At 58.6% G+C, this 21,550-nt stretch overlaps 3 protein-coding genes, 1 long non-coding RNA gene and 2 other non-coding genes across 6 annotated transcripts; 2 read left to right on the top strand and 4 right to left on the bottom strand.

Moving 5' to 3' along the window:
- Nucleotides 1-1,869: 1,869 nt before the first annotated feature.
- EIF3G (eukaryotic translation initiation factor 3 subunit G) lies at nucleotides 1,870-6,006 on the top strand. Its single transcript, XM_078443421.2, has 11 exons — nucleotides 1,870-1,989; nucleotides 2,125-2,171; nucleotides 2,614-2,697; nucleotides 2,803-2,891; nucleotides 3,041-3,100; nucleotides 3,949-4,053; nucleotides 4,147-4,336; nucleotides 5,063-5,170; nucleotides 5,270-5,406; nucleotides 5,494-5,600; nucleotides 5,897-6,006. The coding sequence occupies exons 1-11, from the start codon at nucleotides 1,970-1,972 to the stop codon at nucleotides 5,910-5,912; spliced, it is 963 nt and encodes a 320-aa protein (XP_078299547.1). The 5' UTR covers nucleotides 1,870-1,969; the 3' UTR covers nucleotides 5,913-6,006.
- On the bottom strand, nucleotides 6,001-13,144 carry P2RY11 (purinergic receptor P2Y11). Its single transcript, XM_081791557.1, is given in 14 exon segments — nucleotides 6,001-7,343; nucleotides 9,001-9,334; nucleotides 9,336-9,496; nucleotides 9,579-9,739; nucleotides 9,816-9,945; nucleotides 10,056-10,134; nucleotides 10,246-10,369; nucleotides 10,469-10,576; nucleotides 10,784-10,860; nucleotides 11,534-11,704; nucleotides 11,809-11,859; nucleotides 12,063-12,164; nucleotides 12,669-12,839; nucleotides 12,962-13,144. Coding segments are annotated over 14 exon segments (2,775 nt in total). The 5' UTR covers nucleotides 12,980-13,144; the 3' UTR covers nucleotides 6,001-6,255.
- LOC132679992 (small nucleolar RNA U105B) lies at nucleotides 10,651-10,730 on the bottom strand. The gene has a single exon (XR_009610469.2). It is a non-coding gene; the product is annotated as a small nucleolar RNA U105B (small nucleolar RNA).
- LOC132679987 (small nucleolar RNA SNORD105) lies at nucleotides 11,929-12,015 on the bottom strand. The gene has a single exon (XR_009610464.1). It is a non-coding gene; the product is annotated as a small nucleolar RNA SNORD105 (small nucleolar RNA).
- A 194-nt stretch (nucleotides 13,145-13,338) lies between the features above and the next one.
- Nucleotides 13,339-21,453, top strand: ANGPTL6 (angiopoietin like 6). The gene is made up of 7 exons (XM_060630179.3): nucleotides 13,339-13,402; nucleotides 14,164-14,243; nucleotides 18,036-18,618; nucleotides 19,315-19,492; nucleotides 20,049-20,236; nucleotides 20,316-20,586; nucleotides 21,118-21,453. The coding sequence occupies exons 3-7, from the start codon at nucleotides 18,043-18,045 to the stop codon at nucleotides 21,306-21,308; spliced, it is 1,404 nt and encodes a 467-aa protein (XP_060486162.1). The 5' UTR covers nucleotides 13,339-13,402; nucleotides 14,164-14,243; nucleotides 18,036-18,042; the 3' UTR covers nucleotides 21,309-21,453.
- LOC145713231 (uncharacterized) lies at nucleotides 15,014-18,042 on the bottom strand. The gene is made up of 4 exons (XR_014136272.1): nucleotides 17,805-18,042; nucleotides 16,233-17,388; nucleotides 15,478-15,562; nucleotides 15,014-15,379 (listed from the first exon to the last, which is right to left on the bottom strand). It is a non-coding gene; the product is annotated as an uncharacterized LOC145713231 (long non-coding RNA).
- Nucleotides 21,454-21,550: the final 97 nt, after the last annotated feature.

Raw genomic sequence — 21,550 nt, 5'->3', positions numbered from 1 at the left:
GCCCCAAGAACTATTCCGGGGCGCCTGTGTGGCTCAGTCGATTAAGTGTCCGACTCTTGATTTCAGCTCAGGTCATGCTCTCATAGTCGCGGGATTGAGTCCCATGTCTGGCTCTGTGCTGGGCATAGAGCCTTCCTAAATTTCTCTTTCCCTCTCCCTCTGTCCCTCCCGTGCTCATGCACTCTCTCAAAAACAAAACAAAACAAAACAAAAAAACCCAAAAAAGCATAAAGTGCATAATTTTATGTGTATACCTTTATTTAAACCAAAATAACGTATACACGTGGTAAAAAGTGTTAACTATAGGAGAAAAGTCCAAACAAAAACAAGCTTTCCTCCCCTGATGCCTTCCTCTTGAAGCATCCCTCAGACACAGTTTGATATTCCTTTTCGGAAAATAGTTTGCGTGTGTCTACCTATATGTGCTACTAAACATTTACACGAATGGGTCCCTATATCATCTGCCATTTTACATCTTGCTCCCTCCTCGTGTCTTGGAGATTTTTTTTTTTTTTAAGCCACAGATCGGGAGTGCCTGGCTGCCTCGGTCAGTAGAGCATGCGGCTCTTGGTCTCGGGGTCATGAGTTCGAGCCCCATGTTGGGGGCAGAGATTACTTAGATAAACTTTAAACATAACCACAAATGGATCCGGTTCTTTGAAGACTGCAGAGCATTACACAGATTGTGGCATAATATACTGTAATCTATTTAACCTATGAGCAGACAGATAGCATTTCCAGTTTTTTCTATCACGAACGAGACTGCACATGTATCTAATTTTTACATCTTCACATGCATTTACAAGTTTTCTCACAGGTTGAATGACTTGCTTGCTCTAAAGAAACACATATGGGTGAGATGGGTGAAGGTGATTGAGAGGTAGAAAGTTCCAGTTTTAAAGTAACCAAGTCGTGGTGGTGAACACATAAGGAAGGCAGTCAATAATATTGGAATAACGTGGTATGATGACAGATGGTGACTGCACTTCTTGTGAATGCTGCATGATTTGTGCAATTGTCAAATCGCTATCATGCACACCTAAAACTGATAGAATATTGTAGCTCTATGCCACCATAAAACAAAATACACATATGTTCATTTCAAGTTTTAGTGGATGTTGTCTGTCGAATTTCCACCCAGAAAGTTTGCATTGGGGTGCCTGGGTGGCTCAGTTGGTTGAGCATCTGATTCTTGATTCCGGCTCGGGTCATGGTCCCAGAGTCGTAGGATAGAGCCCCGAGTTGGGCTATGGGCTGACATCATGGAGCCTGCTTGGGATTCTCTCTCTCCTCTCTCTCTCTCTCTCTCTGCCCCTCCCCTGCTCACTCTTGCTCTCTCTCTCTCTCTCTCACACACAATAAATAAATAAACTTAAAAAAAAATAAAGACCTTGTCTAGAAGAGTTGGTTTTGGAGGGCCACAAGCCATTGTAATACCTAAGGCCAAGAATTATTGTTGGCCCCCTTGGGAGCCATGTGGCTCCCACTGAGAATAATACTCTAAAGGGAGAGTTGGGCAATAAATAAGTGGAAAAGGTCACATCGGAGAGCCAAGAATGTTAGGAGGGAGAATGAAATGGAAAAGGAGGGAGAGAACATCTTGATCATTGGAATCAGGAAAACTCTTCCCAGATTTAGGAAGACCAGCCTTGATTTCTTCAGCGGCAAAACGAAAATGATAATTTCCTCCTCACGGTGCCTGGCCTACAGTAAGCTCTCAGTAAGTGAGCTTTATAGTTATTACGTTTTTTAAAAACTTTTCTCAAAGGTAAATGGATCGCTCCTCCGCTCAGACTGGGGGCCCGCGCCCAGCGGCTCACCCAGCCGGCATCTCCACCTCCGTCCGCAGAGGGCGCTGTGGGCGCTGCGGGCGCTGCGGCCGGGCCGCTCTAGGCGGCACGGGAAGTCTCGTGCTCCCTTCACTTCCGGTCTCTGGCCCGGGATTGGGCTGCGTGGAGAGGCTCGTGAAATGCCGACTGGAGACTTTGAGTGAGTCGGGGGTCCCGGAGCGAACCCTGGGAGGGGGGTTGGGGGGCCTAGGGAGCACCATGGGGCCTGGGTACGTCGAGGCGGCGTGGGCCTGGCCTCGCTGACCCAGCCCTCCCCTCCGCAAACTTCTTGCAGTTCGAAGCCCAGCTGGGCCGACCAGGTGGAGGAGGAGGGCGAGGACGGTGAGTATGCCCGGTCGTCCCCGGTCACCCCAGCCAGCCCCCGGGCCGGTCGCTGCCGCCTGCTCCGACCCTGCCACCGCGGTCTGATCCCGTAGGCCCCATCGCGGCGGCCTCCGTCCCGCGCCGTCCTCCGGGCCAGCCTATCGCCAGCTCCCGACGATCGCTGGCCCGGCCCTCGTAGCTGCTCCGGGGAGGAAGTTGTAGCCGCCCGCCTCCTGGCTCTGTGGGCTGCCCCCGCTTCCATCCTTGCCGTTGCTCGAGGTTACTCCAGCCAGCCCCGCGTCCGGGCACGGCTGTCCCGGGGCAGTTCTTCGCCAGCGCCCAGCCCTTGTCCCGCCTTCCCGGGCTCCTGGTGTGGGCCTCCCCCCAAAGGGCCCTTCATTTTGTCTCGGGCGCCCCCGCTCCTCCAGCTCACCCTTCCTTCCCACGCTGCCTTTTGTAGACAAATGTGTCACCAGCGAGCTCCTCAAGGGCATCCCTCTGGCCACTGGCGACACCAGCCCGGAACCCGAGTTAGTGCCCGGAGGTGAGTGGCGACCTCTGCCCCATTCGGGGCTGCCTCTCCCCAGCGGCATTCCCTCCTGGTCCCCATTCCCCGGGGCGCAGCTCCCTCACCTCTCCTCTCTCCCAGCTCCGCTGCCGCCTCCCAAGGAGGTCATCAATGGAAACATCAAGACGGTGACGGAGTACAAGATAGACGAGGACGGCAAGAAGTTCAAGGTGAGGCTGGAGAAGGAGGTGGGTGCCCTTGCTCTTGGGGGCACTTGCGCCGGGAGGGGACGGCGTGTGTGTGTTGGGTGGGTTGGGCTGGCTGGCTCCAGGTGCCTCAGAGACACGGGAAGTCCGAGCCTCTCCCCTCCCGTCCACAGATCGTTCGTACCTTCAGAATTGAGACTCGGAAGGCCTCAAAGGCTGTTGCGAGGAGGAAGGTGAGACCCTGCTCCTGTCTCGGGGGCTCGCCCAGGGCTGGCTCAGAGGAATTAGGAACCCCTTTTTTCTGGTGCCTTTAGTTTTAGGCACCTATTGTGTTGGAGCACGGCTGAGGTCCGGGGTGTGTGTTGTGCTGGGGCACTGAAAAGTCAGTGGGGTTAGATTCTCAGTCCTCTCAGCTTGTCCGCCACGAGGAACGGAGCCAAGCCCTCCCCTGAGGCCGTCACAGCAGTTCCTGATCGACTGGGCTGCACGCTTGGGGAAGAAGTAACGATAAATACGTTTGGCACAACTTTCTATGCCCTTTCTCTGTGCCAGACCCCGTGCCAAGTGCTCTGCGGGAAGTGTTCTCTCATCGGATCCCCCTAGCAACCCTGGGCGGCGGGGAGCATTTGTGGTCCCCGTCTTCTAGGGGAGGAGGCTGAGGCCTAGCTTGTTTAACTAGCTCAAGTCCCCTCATGGTCTGGGTGACCCCTGCACACCCCTGAGCATCGCTTCCTGTGGGAGCCGGCCCACCTACCGTCACGGGTCCCGGGGAATGGTTGGCTGTGTGGCTGCTTCCTGCCGGGCCTTGGCTCTCTCATCTGGAACTTGGGGCTGAGAGCTGTCCCTACCTGCCTCCTGGAGCCGGAATGAGGTTGAGGCCCGGCACATGCCAGGAGTGGTAGACACTAGGAAACAGGAACTGTCATTGTCACCGCTCGGGGGGGGGGGGGGGGGGGGGGGGGGGACTTTGGGGGAGGGCGAAGAATGTGGTTCAGGCCCCGACAGGCTACTGTGGTCTGGGATGTCAGCGAAGGGGGTCCCACGTGGCCTTAACCTGTCCCTCATCCCGCCCCGAGCCCAGAACTGGAAGAAGTTTGGGAACTCAGAGTTTGACCCACCGGGGCCCAACGTGGCCACCACCACAGTCAGTGACGATGTATCCATGACGTTCATCACTAGCAAAGAGGTGAGTGGGGCAACAGGGCAGGGCCAGTGGCCATGATGGTGGTGGCTGGGGTGTGGCAGTCCCGCTCTGAGCGTCCCCTGACTGCCCGCCTAGGATCTGAACTGCCAGGAAGAGGAGGACCCAATGAACAAGCTCAAGGGCCAGAAGATTGTGTCCTGCCGCATCTGCAAGGGTGACCACTGGACTACCCGCTGTCCCTACAAGGACACTCTGGGGCCTATGCAGAAGGAGTTGGCGGAGCAGCTGGGCCTGTCCACCGGCGAGAAGGAGAAGCTGCCTGGAGGTGCCCGGGCCTGGGGATGCGGCTTGGCGGTCCGTGGGGCGGGGGTGGGGAGGACCGCGTGCACCTCCGGGAGGGTCCTTGGTCTTCACCTGCCGTCTGGGGACCGGGCCACCCCCCTCGCCAGTTGTCCTCTCACGTCAGCACCGCGAGGCTGGCTGCGGCCTGGGTGTGCGTGAGAGAGCGTGGCTGGGTTGGTGACTGCTGGTGATGTCGCGCATCCTTTCTCGTTGGGGCTGGCAGACCGTTGCTTTCCACGGCCGTGTCTACACTGCACATGCTTGAGACCTGCCAGCTGTGGTTCTGTTGTGGACTCGAGTGTGCTGTGTCTGCCACAGACACGACCACGGCTCTGCATGTGTGTGTGTGTGTGTGTGTGTGTCTGGACAGTTCTACACCTGTGACTTGATATGCAGCATACGTGGCACTTGCCTGAGTGTGTGGGACCTGGGGACTGTCCCTGCCGTGTTCCTGTGTGTTGTGAAGCTGAGCGGTCCTGTGGCCCTCAGCTAAGATTGCCTTGGGTTGCATCAGCGTCTGTGGCTTCTTCGGACTTCCTGGATGTGACCTTTATGTCCATGTGGCCACGGGGCCTGAGAACCGGCCAGATGCATGCAGTTTGATAGACGGTGCCCGGCCCGGCTTGGGGCCAGAGCTGCCAGCATCCTGGGGCGGGCCTGTCCCTCATCTGCGCCGAGTGGAGCCTGACCCAACTGCTTTGGCCTCCAGAGCTGGAGCCGGTGCAGGCCGCCCAGAACAAGACCGGGAAGTACGTGCCCCCGAGCCTGCGGGACGGGGCCAGCCGCCGCGGGGAGTCTATGCAGCCCAACCGCAGAGGTGAGCCGGCGAGAGGGCGCCTCCCGTTCCCCCGTGACGATCCTTCTTCCGGGGCCTGGTGAGGGCTGTCCTCTTACCAGCTGTCTCTCGCCTGTCCAGCTGACGACAACGCCACCATCCGTGTCACCAACCTGTCCGAGGACACTCGCGAGACTGACCTGCAGGAACTCTTCAGGCCCTTTGGCTCCATATCTCGCATCTACTTGGCGAAGGACAAGACCACTGGCCAGTCCAAGGTGGGCTGGTGGCTGTGGGGGTTGGGGAAGGGGTCGCCTGGCCTGGTCGTGCCCCTGACTCTGTTTCCCCCCCTCCCCCCCCGCCAGGGCTTTGCCTTCATCAGCTTCCACCGCCGTGAGGATGCCGCACGCGCCATCGCCGGGGTGTCTGGCTTTGGATACGACCACCTCATCCTCAATGTCGAGTGGGCCAAGTAAGACCACTGCTGCACCCCTGCCTCCCGCCCCCTTGTCACAGGCAACACTCAGGCAGACCGTAGGCCCTGCGCCAGTTTAATAGCCACCAAGCTTGTTCCGAGGGACGGGTCATTTACTGTCCTTTTCTTAAGGAGGCCCCACTGCTCCTTGCACCTTGTGCACCCTGCCCCCCCCCCCCCCCCATTGCCACAGAGGCCCCAGTTAGTTGTATGTAGCAAGGAGTCTTGGAATTCCCTTTGGGATCTGAACTCCTCCCCCACAGGCTGTTCTCACCACCCGTTTCTCTCTACAGGCCGTCAACCAACTAAGCCAGCAGCCACCCGGCCCCGGCCCCCAGGGCCCCCACGGAAGGCAGCTCCTCCGAGCGCGGGGCTCCCGGCAATAAAGAGGTTGTGGTTGTCACGTGCTGTCTTGTTTATTCACCTTGTCTAGTCACCTGCTCTGTGGCTAGTGGGGGCCAGCCCTCTCGGGGATCAGGGCTTCAGGCAGAAGTTCCTGCCCTCCCTGACCTGGGCACCCCCAGTCCCCCATCAGGTCTTTCTGTAGACCACGGAGGAAGTAGTGGTTTGGGGCCTGCCATGCTCTCGGATGGATTCCAGGGCAGGCGGCAGCGGCTCAAAATAGGCCAGGTCGTCGGCTCAGCTCGGGGGACTAGGACCCTGAGGTTTTGGGAGTGGCTGTGACATTGAGGGGCAGGACTTGGCCGGAGCTCCTGGCGTCCTCGGGGAGTTGGCTCTCCCCGCAGCCGAGGCAGCTTCCTGGACCGGGGCGGCAGCCGAGGCTGGGTGCCACAGCCATGTAAAGCAGAGGGTGGATGCAGATGGCCACGGGCATGAGGCCCCGCATCACCTGGTGGCTCACGTAGGTCCTCCAATCCAGCGCCGCCTCGGCCTCGGCCGAGTTAGCGAAGCCCGGGCAGCGGGCTCTCCAGCGCTGCCGGGCGGACACGTTGAGCACCAGCGTCACGTAGTAGGGCACGTAGGAGCCGGCGTAGAGGGCCATGCCGCTGGCCACCAGCACCGCCACACGCAGCTTCTCGGCCGCCGTCGTGCCGTGGCTGCGCAGCACCGCCCACCCGAGGGCGCCGTAGGCCGTCAGGGTGAGCAACAGCGGCAGGCCGCAGCCCGCCGTGGCCAGCGCCAGGCTGTAGGCTCTGTAGGCCTCGAGGCGCTGGTCCGCCGTCCCCAGGCACTTGGTGCAGGCCCCCGGCCTGGCCACAGAGCAGTCCCCTTCCTGCTGCGGCCGCTTCAGGTGGGAGAAGCCGAGCGTGGGCGCGGCCAGCACGGCTGCCAGCACCCAGCCGGCAGCACTGACGGCCCAGGCGTGCTTGGCGCGCAGGCTGCTGCGGGTGAAGAAGGGGTGGACGATGCCCAGGTAGCGGTTTAGGCTGATGCAGGTGATGAAGAGGACGCTGCCCAGCAGGTTGCAGGTGAAGAGGAAGCGCTCCAGGCGGCACGCCAGCTCCCCGTACTGCCAGTTTTTGGGGGGGTAGAGGTAGGCGGCCAGCGGGAGCAGCGTCAGGGCGTAGAGCAGGTCGCTGACGGCCAGCTGTGCCGAGAAGACCACAGCCGGGTGCCACGGGCGCCGCTCCCGCGTGCCGAAGCGGTATAAGGCGAAGCCGTTGCTGGCTGCGGCCACCAGGAACTCGACCACCAGCACGGGCCACAGAAAGTCTTCCTGGAAACGACTGAGGACGCGATCGGCGGCGGCCGAGAAGTTGGTCGGGCAGGGTATGGCACCTGTGGGCAGATGGTGTCACCAAGTGAGCGCCGTCCCTCCTCGCGTGGCTTTTGAGGCCTTCAGAGCCCAGTCCTTCAGATTACGTACCACGTGGCGGGCTGCACCAGCCCTCCGGGGACACACTTTCTCGGAGTCCTTCCCATGCCCAGGAGGGGACACCAGCCACAGCAACTTCTTACGGAGGAAATCGGGCCCAGAAACATCAGAAGCCCGAGTCCTTTCAGGTGGTATCTACTAGGCTAGCTCTGGGTCCTGAATTCCAGAACTAGGTAGTCATTGCCTTCACGTGACAGCCAAAAGCCAGCAATGACCATCCACAACCACCAGGCCTGCGTGGAGGAGGGGGGAGTCCGGGGGAGTCCCCAACCCCATCGTAGCTCTCCCAAATCCATCAAGCCTTGCTGCCTCCACCTTCAGAGTCGGTCACTTTCTCAGTGCCAGAGGCATGGCCTCCCAGCTCCCAACGACCTCCCTACGTGTTCCCCCCACGGCCTCCAGAGGGCACCCAAAGACACCCGAATCAGGCGGCTTTCACCTTTGAGGCTCCCTCCTCACTGGGAGGAAAAGGCAGTGCTCACCTCTGCCGCAGAGGGGCCCCAGGAGCAAACCTCCGTCCAGCTGCTCCCTCTCATCTCCCTGTGACTCATTCCCTGTGTCTTTCCCACACTAGCTTTGTTTTTTTCTTCCCACACTGGCTTTCTGACTATTCCTTAAGGCACATTCCACCTCAGGGCCTTTGCACTGATTCTCTCTTCCTGAGCCACCAGTGCCCCCACTCACCTCCTGGTCTTTAGCCCTGAGAGGGCTTTTTTTGAGAGGCATATTCTGACCCTCTAATATCACAACTGCACCCTGTCCCCCTTATTTCTGCAAATCCTGTGCTTCCATCTGACCACTGTTGAGAGGGGGAAAAAAAAAAAAAAAACCAAACCCAACCCAGAAGACCTCTCCTGAGGGCAGGGAGTGCCCCACAACTGGCTTCCCAGAGCCGAGAACAAGGCCTGGGACACAGCAGCGTGGACCAGAACAGAGATCTGGAATGTACCCAACTTAGCCTCAGCTTTGGGTGCACGGCCTGCTCCCAGTCTGTCCAGCAGGCTGGCCACGAGCTCCGTGCAAGGTGCCAGCGGCCCTCCCTCCCCCATGCGACTGCTTCCCCAACCACGCTTCTGCCTCCTCGTCCCATCTCCGCCCCGGAAGTCCCTGTCCAGACGTGATTAAGTCCCTCCCGTCTGCCTCCCAGGAGCTGGCCACCCCCAGCCTCGGTCCTGGGCAGCGCCACAGGGGCCAGGACCCTCACCTGATGTGGCGGCAGCCATGGCCCACGTGCCCTGCCTCCGGGTCCAGCGCCGAAGCCGCGCCACCAGGAGCACTGGTGCCGAGCCGAGCCGAGCCGGTGCCGAGCGAACCAGCGGCGTGCCGGGCCCCTTCCTTCCCAGCAGCCCCACCCTCTTTCTCTCAGCGCTGGCAGCTCAGCTCCGCCCACTGCCAACACCAGCCAGCTTCGCTTCCACCCCCGGCTTCCTTCCTCCTCACACTTTCCCCTCCAGAGCAGCCCAGTCACTGGCTTGCAGGTAACGGGGGCCTGGGGGGTTAGGCTGGGGACAGGCCCAGGACTCCCCGAGGCACCAGACTGAATCTGCCCATTGCCCTCACCTGCAAAACAGTTCCTGCGTGTCCACTGCTCAGGATGTGGGCGCGAACCTAGCCCGGTTCCCAGAAGCTCCTGGCCCCGAGCGTCTGGGCTTTCTACCACGGGACACCAGCTCTCCCCATTCCCAATGCAGACGCAAGACTCACGGGAAATCAAGCATTCACCAGCGTGGGAGGTTGGAGAAAACCGCTCCTTTATGAAAGGAAACCGAGGGCTGCCCCTGGAGGCCCAGGTGGAAGCCCTGGGCCCCAATTTGGGGCATTCCATCCACTGCACCAGCCTGGCCTCAGACTGCTTTCTTTGGTGGCCGTGCTCGGCCCCGCCTGTGCTCCCAGGCAGCTCCTCTGCGTTCCAGCTTGGCCTGGGCCCGCTGGGGCCTGCCCTTGGCCTTTGGAGGCCTCCGGTCAGCGCCTGGATCTGGCCTCTGCCCCCTTCCTCGCTGCTTCTTGCCCGGGGGCCCGGCAGGCCGTCTTCGTTTAGCTGCCTTTGGGAACATGTCTGTGGGGAGAGACCACGTCAAGGCCACCAGGCCACAGGGACGGGCTCAAGGTGCCCAGCTGCACCAACCCCTGCCACATACCCTCATCAGGCTCCTCTCCCACCGCCTGGCGGAAATACTCGGCTTCATCCTCCTCTTCCTCTCGCTGGCCGGTCCCCTCTGGGGGGGCGCCGGGGTCCTCGGCATCGCTATCCCCACTGGCCTCTGCCCGCGCCCGCTTCATGCCTGCCAGGCTCTTCTTCCTGGAGGGAGAGATCATTTAGGGTGGCGGCCTGCACCTGAGACCCTGCCTCACCTGCACGGCCCACGGCCACACACCTGTGTGCCTCCCGCTGCTCCCGCTTGCGCAGGACATTCTGGGCCTGCTGGTCCTGCCTCTGGGCCTTGAGCCGTAGCTTCTCCTCCTTGGCCGCCAGGATGGCCTGAAGCTCCTCTTCAGTCTTGTGCACTGAGCGGGAAGAGATGGGTCACAGAGACCCAGATGTGTCAGTGCACCTCGCGACCCACCCGTGAGGGCCTTGGGCTCCCAGCCCCTTGCTTCCCCAGCCCCGTTCTCACCAAAACTGTGGAACAGCACGTTCCCCTCCCCAACACCCTCCTGGATTTTGATGAGCTGCAGTGTCATCCGGGGCCCGATCTGGAGGGACAAGGGGGACGAGTCAGTCCTTCTTCAGGGCCGGGGGAAGTGGGGGGGTACTGCCAGAGGAAGTCACTTCTGACCCTGGGCCTGCCGTGGGCTGGGCCTCACCTCAGTGAGCCGCACGGCGCTCTGCTGGGCCCGCATGTTGCCGCGTCCCGCGACGGCTTGGGGCAGCTCCGTGATGTTGTGCTCCCCATCGGGCTCTGCCTCACTCTCGGACAGCCCGGCGCCCCTGTGCAGAGGACACACTGGTCAGTAGGGGATCCCAGGCCTGGAAGGGCTCCGGGGTCTCCGGCGCGGTAGTGATCTCCCCACCCAGTGCCCTCCTCACGTGGCCAATAGCTCGCTGATGTCCTGTAGACGGCTCATGTTGGGGAACTTCTCCTGTAGAAGCTTCTTCATCCCACGACTTGCGCCCACAGGAACGACTTTGATGCTACTGCAAGACCCAGGGTGTGACAAGGGGGGTTAGGGATCCTAAGACTGGAGGTCAGCTCTGCCCCCCTCCCCTTTCCACAGTGCGTCAGAGCGTTTACTTTGAAACTGAGCAATCACCGAGCCTCAGCAGGAGCGCTGTCATCAGCCACACGTGGAAGCCCTGCCTCCTCCCCTCCCCCCCCCCCCACCCCTCAACAAGAGTACTCACTAATGACGGAAATCTAGCTCCTGGGAGTCAGGATTGTAGTTGATGAGAAGGCAGCGCTTGATGGTGTTTAGGTTCACCTGGAAGGGCGAGGCGAGGGCACAGCAATATGTCAACTGCCCACGGGCTTCCCTGTGTGCTGGAGCCACAGCAGGCCCTGGCCCTGTTCCAGAAATCTCTCAGCAGGGAGATGTGGCACTGGGGGGGGGGGGGGGGGGGGGGACTAATGGACTGGCAGGCGCACTGGCTAGAGTTCTTGGTTCTGAGACCCACCGAAGCCGTCCACACCATGGGTGGACTGCTCCCTGATGATCAGCATCTAACAGGCCTAACCTGAGACCAGCTGGTGCCAGGGATTAGGAACTAGGGCTCTGGAGCCAGACAGCTTAAAAAACCCAGTCCTGCCCTCTGCGTCTAACCTCTGACTAATGACTTCCCCTCTGTCAGTCTGTCTCCCCATCCGTCAACTGGTGTCCCAAGTACCCGGCACGCTGCTCAGGCTGATACTCAATCCCCACTCAAGAAATAAAGGACAATCAGGATCATTCTCCACCTTTCAGAGAGGAAGGAAGCTCACGAGGGAGTCTCTTACCCCAGGGTCATGAACACATGAGGGAGATGTGACCTCAGGAGCCGGAGCGCTCTGCCTCCGCGCCGGGAGGCAAGGGCTGAGCAAACAAGCCAAGGGCCTGCATGTGGTACCTACCGTCCGCCCTTCCACCCTCACCTGCCACCGCCCCAGGCCCAGCCCACCTTGTGCACATTGATGGAGGGGAACAGGTTCTGGAACATGGTGGCCATGAGCTTCACATGCATGCCATGGGGGCCGAAGCTGTTGAGCACCAGGAGGGGCGGATGGGCAAACTGCTGCTCGTGCATGCGGTGTCGGCGCAAGGAGGAGACCACGTCGCGCATTAGTGTGTACTGCAGGACGGGGGGAGGAGTGAGGCCTGACAGCCACACATGGCTGGCGCCCTCCCTGAATTCATCCTCTACCCAACATGGCCCTCATTACCTCTGACCCTTACCTTATTGATCCGGAAGGTCAAGGTGGGGCCTCCTGGGAGGCGCATCAGCTTCTACGGGAAAAACAAAACAAAAGGATTGGTCAGAGTCAAGGTGTCCAGCTAGGCAGCAGGGAGTGGGAACCTCCGCCCCATCTCTTCAGAGCGTTTACTTTGGAGCCAGAATCATGGCAACTCAGAGACATATGGGTTCATCGTGAGAGTTGGGGGAGGAGGAGGGCAGGGGGAAAATGAGGGGTGTGGATGTGTTAACTCACAAAGTAGATGTTTGTCTCCGTTTTACTCAAGATCAGAAAGTGTGTGACCCCAAGGGGCCCCGCCACTGCCACACAATCCTTCAGAGTGTTTTTCTTTCGTATCTGAGAATTACAAACACAAAATTACAAACACAAAATTAAGTATCCTCTCCCCGAGCAAGGGCTATAAGCTGAAGCTCTTATGCCCTTTCTTGCATTTAACCTGTCGCAGAAGAAAGGAGTGGAATGTTCTTGACCTCTGAACCTAACCCGACTTAAATTTGCTCGTTTACTGTGCCTGGCCAATTTTGCAGATGAGCCACCTGGGCCCTGCGACGTTAATTAACTTTCTCCAGGCCTTTGAGAGAACCCAAGTTTCCACTCTAGCTTTGCTAACTCTAGTCCCTTTTTAACCACCAGTCTTAGACATCCAGCCAAAGCGGGTTCATCTGTGCCCCCTCGCAGCTGCCCCACAAAATCCGAAGAGGCAGGGACGATGGCCCCCATAAAGGTCCCCTTCTCCTGCCAGGGAGACTGAAGGCTCGCGCGGTTCTGCGGTTTGGAGCCACCTCCGTAGCGGCGAAGACGGGGCCAAAAGCTGATGGAGGCGGGGTGGGAGGTGCAGACCTGCAGGCGGGTGGCGGTGAGGGGCTCCATGACCCGACGAAGGTCCAGGCTGAGCTGCCGGACGCCGCGACCCGCGCGACCCCGCGCGAACACGAACGAGTGCGGCTGCGCGGCGTAGGCCTCGAGGTTGCGGAGCTGCGCCTGGGCGCGAGCACGCTTCTGGTGACGGGACTGCAGGGGCGAAAGGCGAGCGGTCAGCGCCACGGCCCCCGCAGGGACCCCACCGGCCCTCCACCGGCCCCCCACCAGCCCCCCACCGGCCCTGCCCGCGCCCCCAGGCCGCCGCGCCTCACCCGCCCCGACTGCCCCATGCCGCTAACTCCTCCGCTGGGACGCTTCTGCCGGGTGCTTCCGGCGCCGCGCCGCTCACTTCCGGCGCCGCCGAGGTGACGACGTGAGGCGGAACTGCGCGGTGACGTCACCAGGCGAGCAGAAAGCCACAGAGGGGTTGCTACGGAGACACCTGGTGCTTGTTTCTATGGAAACCGGGCGGGGCCAGTGTCTCAGCGAAGCGGCGCCGGCTTCGGAGAAATAAGTTGTGGGTTCGAATCCTACTTCGGCTCATTTATACCAGCTGGGCGATTTTGACAGCCATTTTATCCACTCTGAGGCTCCTACAAGTATTCTAAAGAGAGGATGGTCCTCATTTCTCCTCTGATCCACTTACTAAGAAAGATGATGCACAATGCTTGGCACAAAGGCACCAGGCACTTGGGGAACAACCAGAGAAATGGGTAGAGCATAGCAATTACGTATATAGGCCCCCAGCTCCTGAGGGCCAGCGGTCTTCCCCGGGGGCCCTGTCTGCGGCGGAGAGATGGAAACTCCACATCACCTTCTGGAAACTTAGGGCAAGGCGGGCGCTTTGTGAATAACTCACCCCCTCCCGGTTTCCGCTCAAAGCCCCAGTCTTGGCCTCAGGCCTCTGGCTTCTTCCCCAGAACCTTGGGGTGGGGAAAAGGGACGCCCCCAACGCCTCTTTCCCTGTCCCATAGGTTTCCTTCCACCATCTGCTTCCCCTCCCCCATTTGCTTCCTCTCTCCTGTCTCTCCTTCCCAATTCTTTCTCCTCTTCCCCTCCTCCGTCTCCCCTTCCCCATCCTTGTCTTCTTCCTATCTCTGTCTCCCTCTGCCCCACTTTGTCTCTGCCGTCAATTGTGTCTTTCATTGCCTTCAAGTTTCCATCTCTGTTATGTCTCTATCCCCATCTCTCTCTTCTCATCCCTCTTCCTGACTCTCCCCGCCCCCCCCCCCCCCCCCCGTCTCTGTCCATCTCCTCCCATGTCTCTCCCCTTCTCTGTCTCTTGTACTCTCTCTCTCTCTCATCTGTCAGTCCCTCTCTGTGACTTATGAGGTTTCTTCTCTGCTGCCAATGGAGGAAGCTGGAGGGGGCTGCGGGTGGGGGGCCGGGGGGCCCAGTGTGGGGGCCCCAGCCCAGGCCTGGAGCCCAACCTGGCAGCCTCTCTCAGATCTGGGACGACCATTTCCTCTTTCAGCCCGGGAGTCCACTCGGGTTACGAGTTCAGGACAGTAGGAACCAGGCGAAGGAGGCTGCTCCCTGAGAGTGTGTCTGCAGGTCAGTGAGGCCTTTGTGCAGGTGGGAGACCCTAGACCAGGCTCTGGGGGGGCTCTATGGGGGTCCCTTTGTACCTCTGAGGAATGACCGCATGTTTTCTGTCCCTGCATGATTTGACCTGAGGATGTGACAGTGTGTACGTGGTAGACAAATGGGAACATGTACACTGTGGTGGGCAAGTGGGCAGGGACCAGGGTTTCACTGTCTACCTGGTTAGCGCCTCTGTGCTTGCCAGTGTGAGACCCCAGTCTGCCCACAGGGTATTTTCCTTTAAGTCGTGGTGTGTGTGTGTGTGTGTGTGTGTGTGTGTGTGTGTGTGTGTGTGTCGCTGCCAGAATCTGTGCTGTTTCCAGTCGTGTCTTTATATGTGCCTGTGCCGGGCAAATCCGCAGACACACACACAGTTTCCACGTCTACCTTTGTGGCTCCGTGCAGTGGTTTGTCTCACTGGGGACCCGTGTGTCTTGATTTCTGCCCTGTTGTGGGCACACGGTGTGTGGCAGGGTCAGGGTATATGTGTGTGAGTGCGGGAGCCAAGTTACCTGGGCTGAGTTCCACCATTCTCCAGCTGTGTGGCTGTGGGCAAACCACTCACCCTCCCTCAGGCTCAGTTTTCCCTCTTGTAAAATGAGGCTTCGTAGGAACAAAGGTTGTGAAGGCAAAGGCTAAATGAGATAGAAGGCGTGGATTTTAGAGTCACGCCTGGTGGCAGCAGGTGCCAACATTTCCTGTTGTCTTTCTCTGTGGTGTGTTTGTGTCCTCCCCCTTCCCCCCCCCCCCCCCCCGCCCCCCAGCCTCACGGAGCCTGCAGCCTCCCACGCTCTGTGCTCTGCTGTGGGGGGAACATCCGGAGCACTGACCTGTGTTATCAGGCCCTGGTGGCCTGGGCAAGGGGGTCTGGCCATTCTGCCTCAGTTCTCATGCAAGAAATGATAAATATTTACAGTTGGAGCTCCTGGTCTCAGCACCACGGCTCTGGTTCCAAGCTCTGGAGGACAGGGGTGGTTACCAAGCCTCCTCCCTCCTGCTCTCCCACCAGCCTCTCCCCTTCCTCACTCAGAGGCTCCTCCTGGACCCTCAGCTCCTCCTGGGACTTCGCGTCTGCTGCAAGCCTTGCTGCACTCAGGGTCTTGGTCCTGAGAGGTGAGAGGTGAGAGGGAAGGAGGGCATGAGGACAGGGGGAGGCCGATTTTACCTGTTTGGCCACCCAGGCTTCTCCAGGCCTCCTTCTCACCCCAGGTTGAGCTCCTGGAAAGGTGGTGGATGTTACACTTGTAGTCTGGCTCCAAGGGGTGTGGTCCATCCCTGTCGTGGGGGGCCTGGTGTCGTCGAGGAGGGGGCAAGGAGAGCTCCGGTTTGGTGTGCATATACGATAGCAAATATGCCTTTCTCCAGCTCAGAACCTTCTGGAGCTCGCACCTCAATCAGAGTGAAAGCCCAAGTCCTTCGGGGGCCCATGAGACCCTGCATGCTTGGCCCCATCCCCTCCCTGTTCTCATTCCTCCTGCTCTCCCCCTTGCTCGCTCTGTTCCAGTCTTACGGGCCTCTCTGCTATTCCTTGGGCACCTCAAAGGCTCTAGCTCAGGGCTTGCTTCTCCCTGTGCCTGGAATGCTCTTACCCTTGTCTCTTCCTTCAGGTCTTGGCTCCAGTGCCCTCTTCTTAGTAAGTTCTGACCCCTCTGTTTCAAACCGCCCCTCTGGCACCTGGCTGGCTCAGTCAGTTGAACATCCTCGCCTTGATTTCAGCTCAGGTCACCATCTCACAGTTCATGGGATCGAGCCCCTCATCGGGCTGTGCACTGACAGCACAGGGCCAGCTTGGGATCCTGTCTCTCCCTCTGTCTCTCTCTCTCTGCACCTCCCCTGCTCGCGTGCCTGCGGTCTCAAAATTAAAAAAATCTTAAAAAAAAAAAAGGCCTCTCATCCCAGAACCCCCACCCGCATCCCCACTTAAGTGTTCTCCTAAGAACTTACCACCCTCTGACCTACCCACCATCTGTCTTCCCATCCAGGACGTCAGCTGCCTGGGGGCAGGGATTTTGTCTGTGTTGGTCCTGGGTGGGTCCGCTGCCTGGACCAGCTCTTGGCACACAATAGGCACGAAAGGAGCGTCTGCTGAATGTGTGAACAAGGTGATGTGTGTGAACTTGAAGACCTCGAGGCACCTGCCCGTGCGTGTGGCCACCCGGACATGTGGGCTTGGACACAGTGGAACTTGGGGCAGACAGGGGTGACGTGTGGACGTGGGAGACGTGTTCTGAGTACTGGCAAGTGCGTGTGAGAGGCCTGTGTGTCCTCATCTGAGAGGCTGCAAGCGGCTGAACCCCGAGAGAGAAGACAAGGGGAGCCAGGGAGGTGGCCACAGTACACGCATAGGAGCTCACTTGTGTGAGCGGGGCAACACTTGGGAGGGTACGGCAGAGCTGGGGCATGTGAGTGTTGAGGGGCGTGCACTGAACAAAACCCAGGCTCAGCCTCTGCGAGCGGATATTTTGGTGGAGGAATTCAGATAATAAACACCGGCAAACAAACAAGGCAATTCCAGAGAGAGACAAATGCTAAAATGACAAAGCGGGACTGTGATAGAGAGTGCCCAGGAGGAGCAACGCTAAATGGGGGTGGTCAGGGAGGGCTTCTGAGGAGGGGACATCTGAGCTAAGGCCTGAGTAAGGAGAGAGAGGAGGCCATGTTAAAATTCCGGGAAGAATGTTCCAGACCGAGGAAAGGGCAAGTACAAAGGCCCTGAGGCAGGACTGTGCCTGGTGTGTTTGAGGAGCAACAAGGAGGCCAGTGTGCCTCGAACACAGTGAGTGAAGGGTGAGTGGGAGAGGAGGGCAGGGAGGGGACAGGAAGAGGGTGCAGGGCCTTGTGGGGGCGCAGGAAGACTTGGACTTTTGCTCTGAGTGAGCTGGGAGCCACAAAGGGTTCTCTAGGAAAAGGAGAGACATGACCTGATTCTTTGGCAGCTGTGGGAGAAACAGACCAGAGGCTGATGGCAGACAACTGGAGGCCTGGGGGGCAGCTGCTGTAAGGAAATCCAGATGGTGTCTTGAGCTGGGATCATGGTGGGGGGTGAGCATGGGGGAATGTGGAGGAATTCAGGGTCCAAACAGAAGCGCTGACCGGCCTGGCTGATAGGTTGGATCTGTTGTGAAAAAAGAGGAGACAGGAATGACTCTGGGATTTGGGGAGATGGGGCCTCTGCTACTAGACTGAGTTAGTGAGACTTTATCTCTCACCCCACCTCACCCCCTCTCACCCATTCTCCTTCTGCTCCTGCCTCCCCATAAGTTCCTTTAATACATCAGGCACGGTCTAGCCTCAGGGCTTTTGCATTTGCTGTTCCCCCTGCCAGGGATGCTGTTCTTCCCCAGATATCCTCATTACTTCCTCCCTTACCTCCTCCAGGAGGTCTTCCCTCCTTTCAAATTGCCAGGGCCCAGATCTCCACATCTCTCTGTTTTCCTGTTAACTTAACACCGGCTAATACACTCTATTAATCCCTATAGCTTATTTGTTTCTTGCCCATCAGGGCAGGAAGTTTTGTGTTTTGTTCCATACCGTAGTCCCTAGAACAGTGGCTGGCACACAGCAAGCACTCAGTCAATGAATGCATGACATGCTGTCCCGCAGGGCGCCGGGAACCAAGTGGAAAGGCCAGGGTGGGATCACTGGGGCATCTCAGCCTGGGGGCGGGGACCTGGAGCAACGCGGGTTTGGCACAACCCGAGAGTTGGGGGCCCGGCTAGGCTCCCGGGACTCCCCTCCTTCCTGTTCGTCCTCTGCCTTCAGGTCTGCCATGTCGGCGCCTCAGCTGCGCACGTTGCAGCTGCTGCTCCTGCTGGGCGCGACGTGGGCGCGGGCGGGCGCCCCGCGCTGCACCTACACCTTCGTGCTGCCGCAGCAGAAGTTCACGGGCGCCGTGTGCTGGAGCGGGCCGTCCGCCGCGCGCCCGGCCGCGGAGGCCGTGAACGCCAGCGAGGTGGCAGCGCTGCGCATGCGCGTGGGCCGCCACGAGGAGCTGCTGCGCGAACTTCAGCGGCTGGCGGCTGCGGATGGCGCCGTGGCCGGCGAGGTGCGCGCGCTGCGCAAAGAGAGCCGCGGCCTAAGCGCGCGCCTGGGCCAGTTGCGCGCGCAGCTGCAGCACGAGGCGGGGCCGGGGGCGGGTCCAGGACCGGGGGCGGAGCCCGCTGCTCTGCTGGCGCTGCTTGGGGAGCGCGTGCTCAACGTGTCAGCCGAGGCGCAGCGCGCCGCCGCCCGCTTCCACCAGCTGGACGTCAAGTTCCGGGAGCTGGCGCAGCTGGTCACCCAGCAGAGTGGCCTCATCGCTCGCCTGGAGCGCCTGTGCCCGGGGGGCACGGGTGGGCAGCAGCAGGTAACCTTAAAGCTGGCCAGGAATCGTAGCCACTTCCTGTTTGCATCATTTGTAAGATGGGGCTCTTGCAACCCCACGCACGATCTCTGAAACGCAGTTTTGAAATCCTAAAAGCTCCAAATACCAGATTCCTACTTCTCCTTCCACAGCTCATTTGGATCAGAACGCGACTGGCGACTACCTAAAGTCTTTACTTATCCACTTAATATAAATATTCATAGTGCCTGTAATCAAGCATATTATTACGTAAAGACCAAGGATCCATGTTAGGGAGGTGTTATGTGATATAAATATAGACCCTGTGCTACTGTTCTAACTTCTGTTATATTATTTTTAATTCTGGAACATGGCTGGCCCTAATTTTGAATAAGATTGTTGCTCCGTGACAACCCATACCTCACAAGGCTGTTGGGAGCATTCAGTAAGCTAATACTCGTTGTTGGAGGTACTCTTACCATCAATACTTTACAGAAAAGGAGAGTCAGAGTCAGATAAGTTAAGCTGTGAACACCAGAGCAGGAATTTAAGCTCAGCGCTGCTCTTGACAGCTAGAGTTAGGCTTTGGGAAGTATCCATTCTAGGGCTGGGACGTGCCCCTGCCTGATCCACCCATTTGGGTGTTGGGAGATTTAGGGGCCCAGTGTCTTTTCAACGGAAGGCTAGTGCAATCACATCTGAGTCTCTTGGTCACCCCAGGTCCTGCCACCGCCCCTGGTGCCTGTGGTTCCTGTCAGTCTGGTGGGTGGCATTAATGATACCAGCAGGAGGCTAGACCCGGCTCCAGAGCCCCTGAGAGACCAGACCCTGAGACAGCAGGGGCCCTTGGCTTCTCCCGTGCCTGCAGGGCACCCTGCTGTCCCCACCAAACCGACAGGTAAGATGAGGGCAGGAATGTTGGGGATGTGAGAAGCTAGGGAGTTCCCAGTGCATTGTGAGGAGATGGAAATAGGAGCCAGGATTTTAATGGCAGATTTCTCTCATGGTAAGAGGACTAGAAGAAATGATGCTTTTATTCTGCTGATCGAACAAGGAGCCATGGCTCTCATCCTGATAAAGACCAAGATCCTTACTGTGGTATGAAAATAGGAAAGGAGAGGCTTTTCTTTTGGTGAGGGGACAGGGAATTTAGGACTGCTTGTTGGTAAGAATTTAAGTGAGCTCAGAGGGTCATGTTCAGGATTTCTACTCTGGTGAGGCTTTAGAACCAGGATTTAAGTACCCCAGGCTCCACATTTGCTGTAGTGAGAAAAGAATGACCCAGAGTATTAACTCAGGTAACGACATGGGTACTGGGGCTCTTATTTTGGCCAGGGAATGGGAGAGGCAGGACTGCTGTTCTGGTGAGAGGATGAGAGAAGAATGCAGATCTATATACCAACAAGGGGTTGGTTGGTCCAGGCTGTGCCTTCCCCATATCTCTGTACCCACAGGCCCATGGCAGGATTGTGCAGAGGCCCACCGGTCAGGCCACAGGCAGAGTGGTGTGTATGAACTGCGACTGGGTCGGCACGTGGGGTCGGCGTGGTGTGAGCAGCAGCTGGAGGGTGGAGGCTGGACTGTGATCCAAAGGCGGCAAGATGGTTCTGTCAACTTCTTCACCACCTGGCAGCACTACAAGGTGGGCGTGGGCGGGCAGGGGCAGGGCTGTGTCGGGGAGGGGACCTGCTTCTGACCTGCTGACTTTCCTGTCCTGCCAGGTGGGCTTCGGGCAGCCTGATGGAGAATACTGGCTGGGTCTGGAACCTGTGCATCAGCTGACCAGCCGTGGGGACCACGAGTTATTGGTGCTCCTGGAGGATTGGGGAGGGCGTAGTGCACGTGCCCACTATGATGGTTTCTCCCTGGAGCCTGAGAGTGACCACTATCGCCTACGGCTTGGCCAGTACCATGGAGATGCTGGAGACTCTCTTTCCTGGCACAATGACAAGCCTTTCAGCACCGTGGATAGGGATCGAGACTCCTATTCTGGTAAGCAGAGCTCTTATTCTGGGGGGGAGTGGGGACAGGGGAGGAGGGACTCCTAGGGAGGGAATGCAAAGAATGAAAAGAGTGGAGTGACACTTCCCTCTGGTAAGGATCAGGGTAAGCAAGAGAACAGAGGGGAGGACTTTTATTCTGGTGAGGGGACGGAGAGCCTAGATTCCTTCTTTCACGAGGCAGTTGCTTCCCCCTGTTCTGGTGAAAGGCAAGGAGAGCTAGCAGTCTTATTCTAGAAAGGAAGTAGGGAAGATTTTTCCCTTGATAAAGGTAGAGCTTCTAGTTTTCAGAAAGAGTGGAAAAGGTATAACGTGTACTTTGGTAGGGGGATAGGGAAGGAATTAAAGTTATTACTCTAAAAAAAGAAAGGGGCCAGGGCTCTTAATCTGGTGAGGAGAGAGGATCAGGGTTGCGTTCACTAAGAGTGGGAAGGGCCAGGGGATGCGTGGCAAAAGCCTTGCGCTGAGATGCTAGTAGAGGTTTTTATTCTGGTGAGAGGACATGGATTTTCTCTCTCCTCAGGTAACTGTGCCTTGTACCAGCGGGGAGGCTGGTGGTACCATGCCTGTGCCCACTCCAACCTCAATGGCGTGTGGCACCGTGGTGGCCATTACCGCAGCCGCTACCAAGATGGGGTCTACTGGGCTGAGTTTCGTGGCGGGGCTTACTCTCTCAAGAAGGCTGCCATGCTGATCCGGCCCCTGAGGCTGTGACCGTCTGTCCATCTGTCCCCCAGGTCCCAGAGGATGTTTGTCAGCAGGAGCCCAAGTCGTCCTGGCTGCCCCTGCTTTGTGACTTAGTGCGGGCCACGTGCCACACACTCTCCTTTTGTGAATCTGCTCCCCGGGGTCCTGAAAACGGGACCCAGGAATCCCCCTGCCAATGTCGCAGACCCAAATGGCTCCTCGAGGGCATTTCGATCTCAGTTTGAGCTCATATTTTATAACAACACAAA

The sequence above is a fragment of the Panthera onca genome, chromosome A2 (assembly GCF_046562875.1).
Source record: "Panthera onca isolate mPanOnc1 chromosome A2, mPanOnc1 haplotype 2, whole genome shotgun sequence".
Taxonomy (NCBI): domain Eukaryota; kingdom Metazoa; phylum Chordata; class Mammalia; order Carnivora; family Felidae; genus Panthera; species Panthera onca.
The sequence above is the reverse complement of the archived record's forward strand: the minus strand, read 5'-3'. Positions and strand labels throughout refer to the sequence as shown.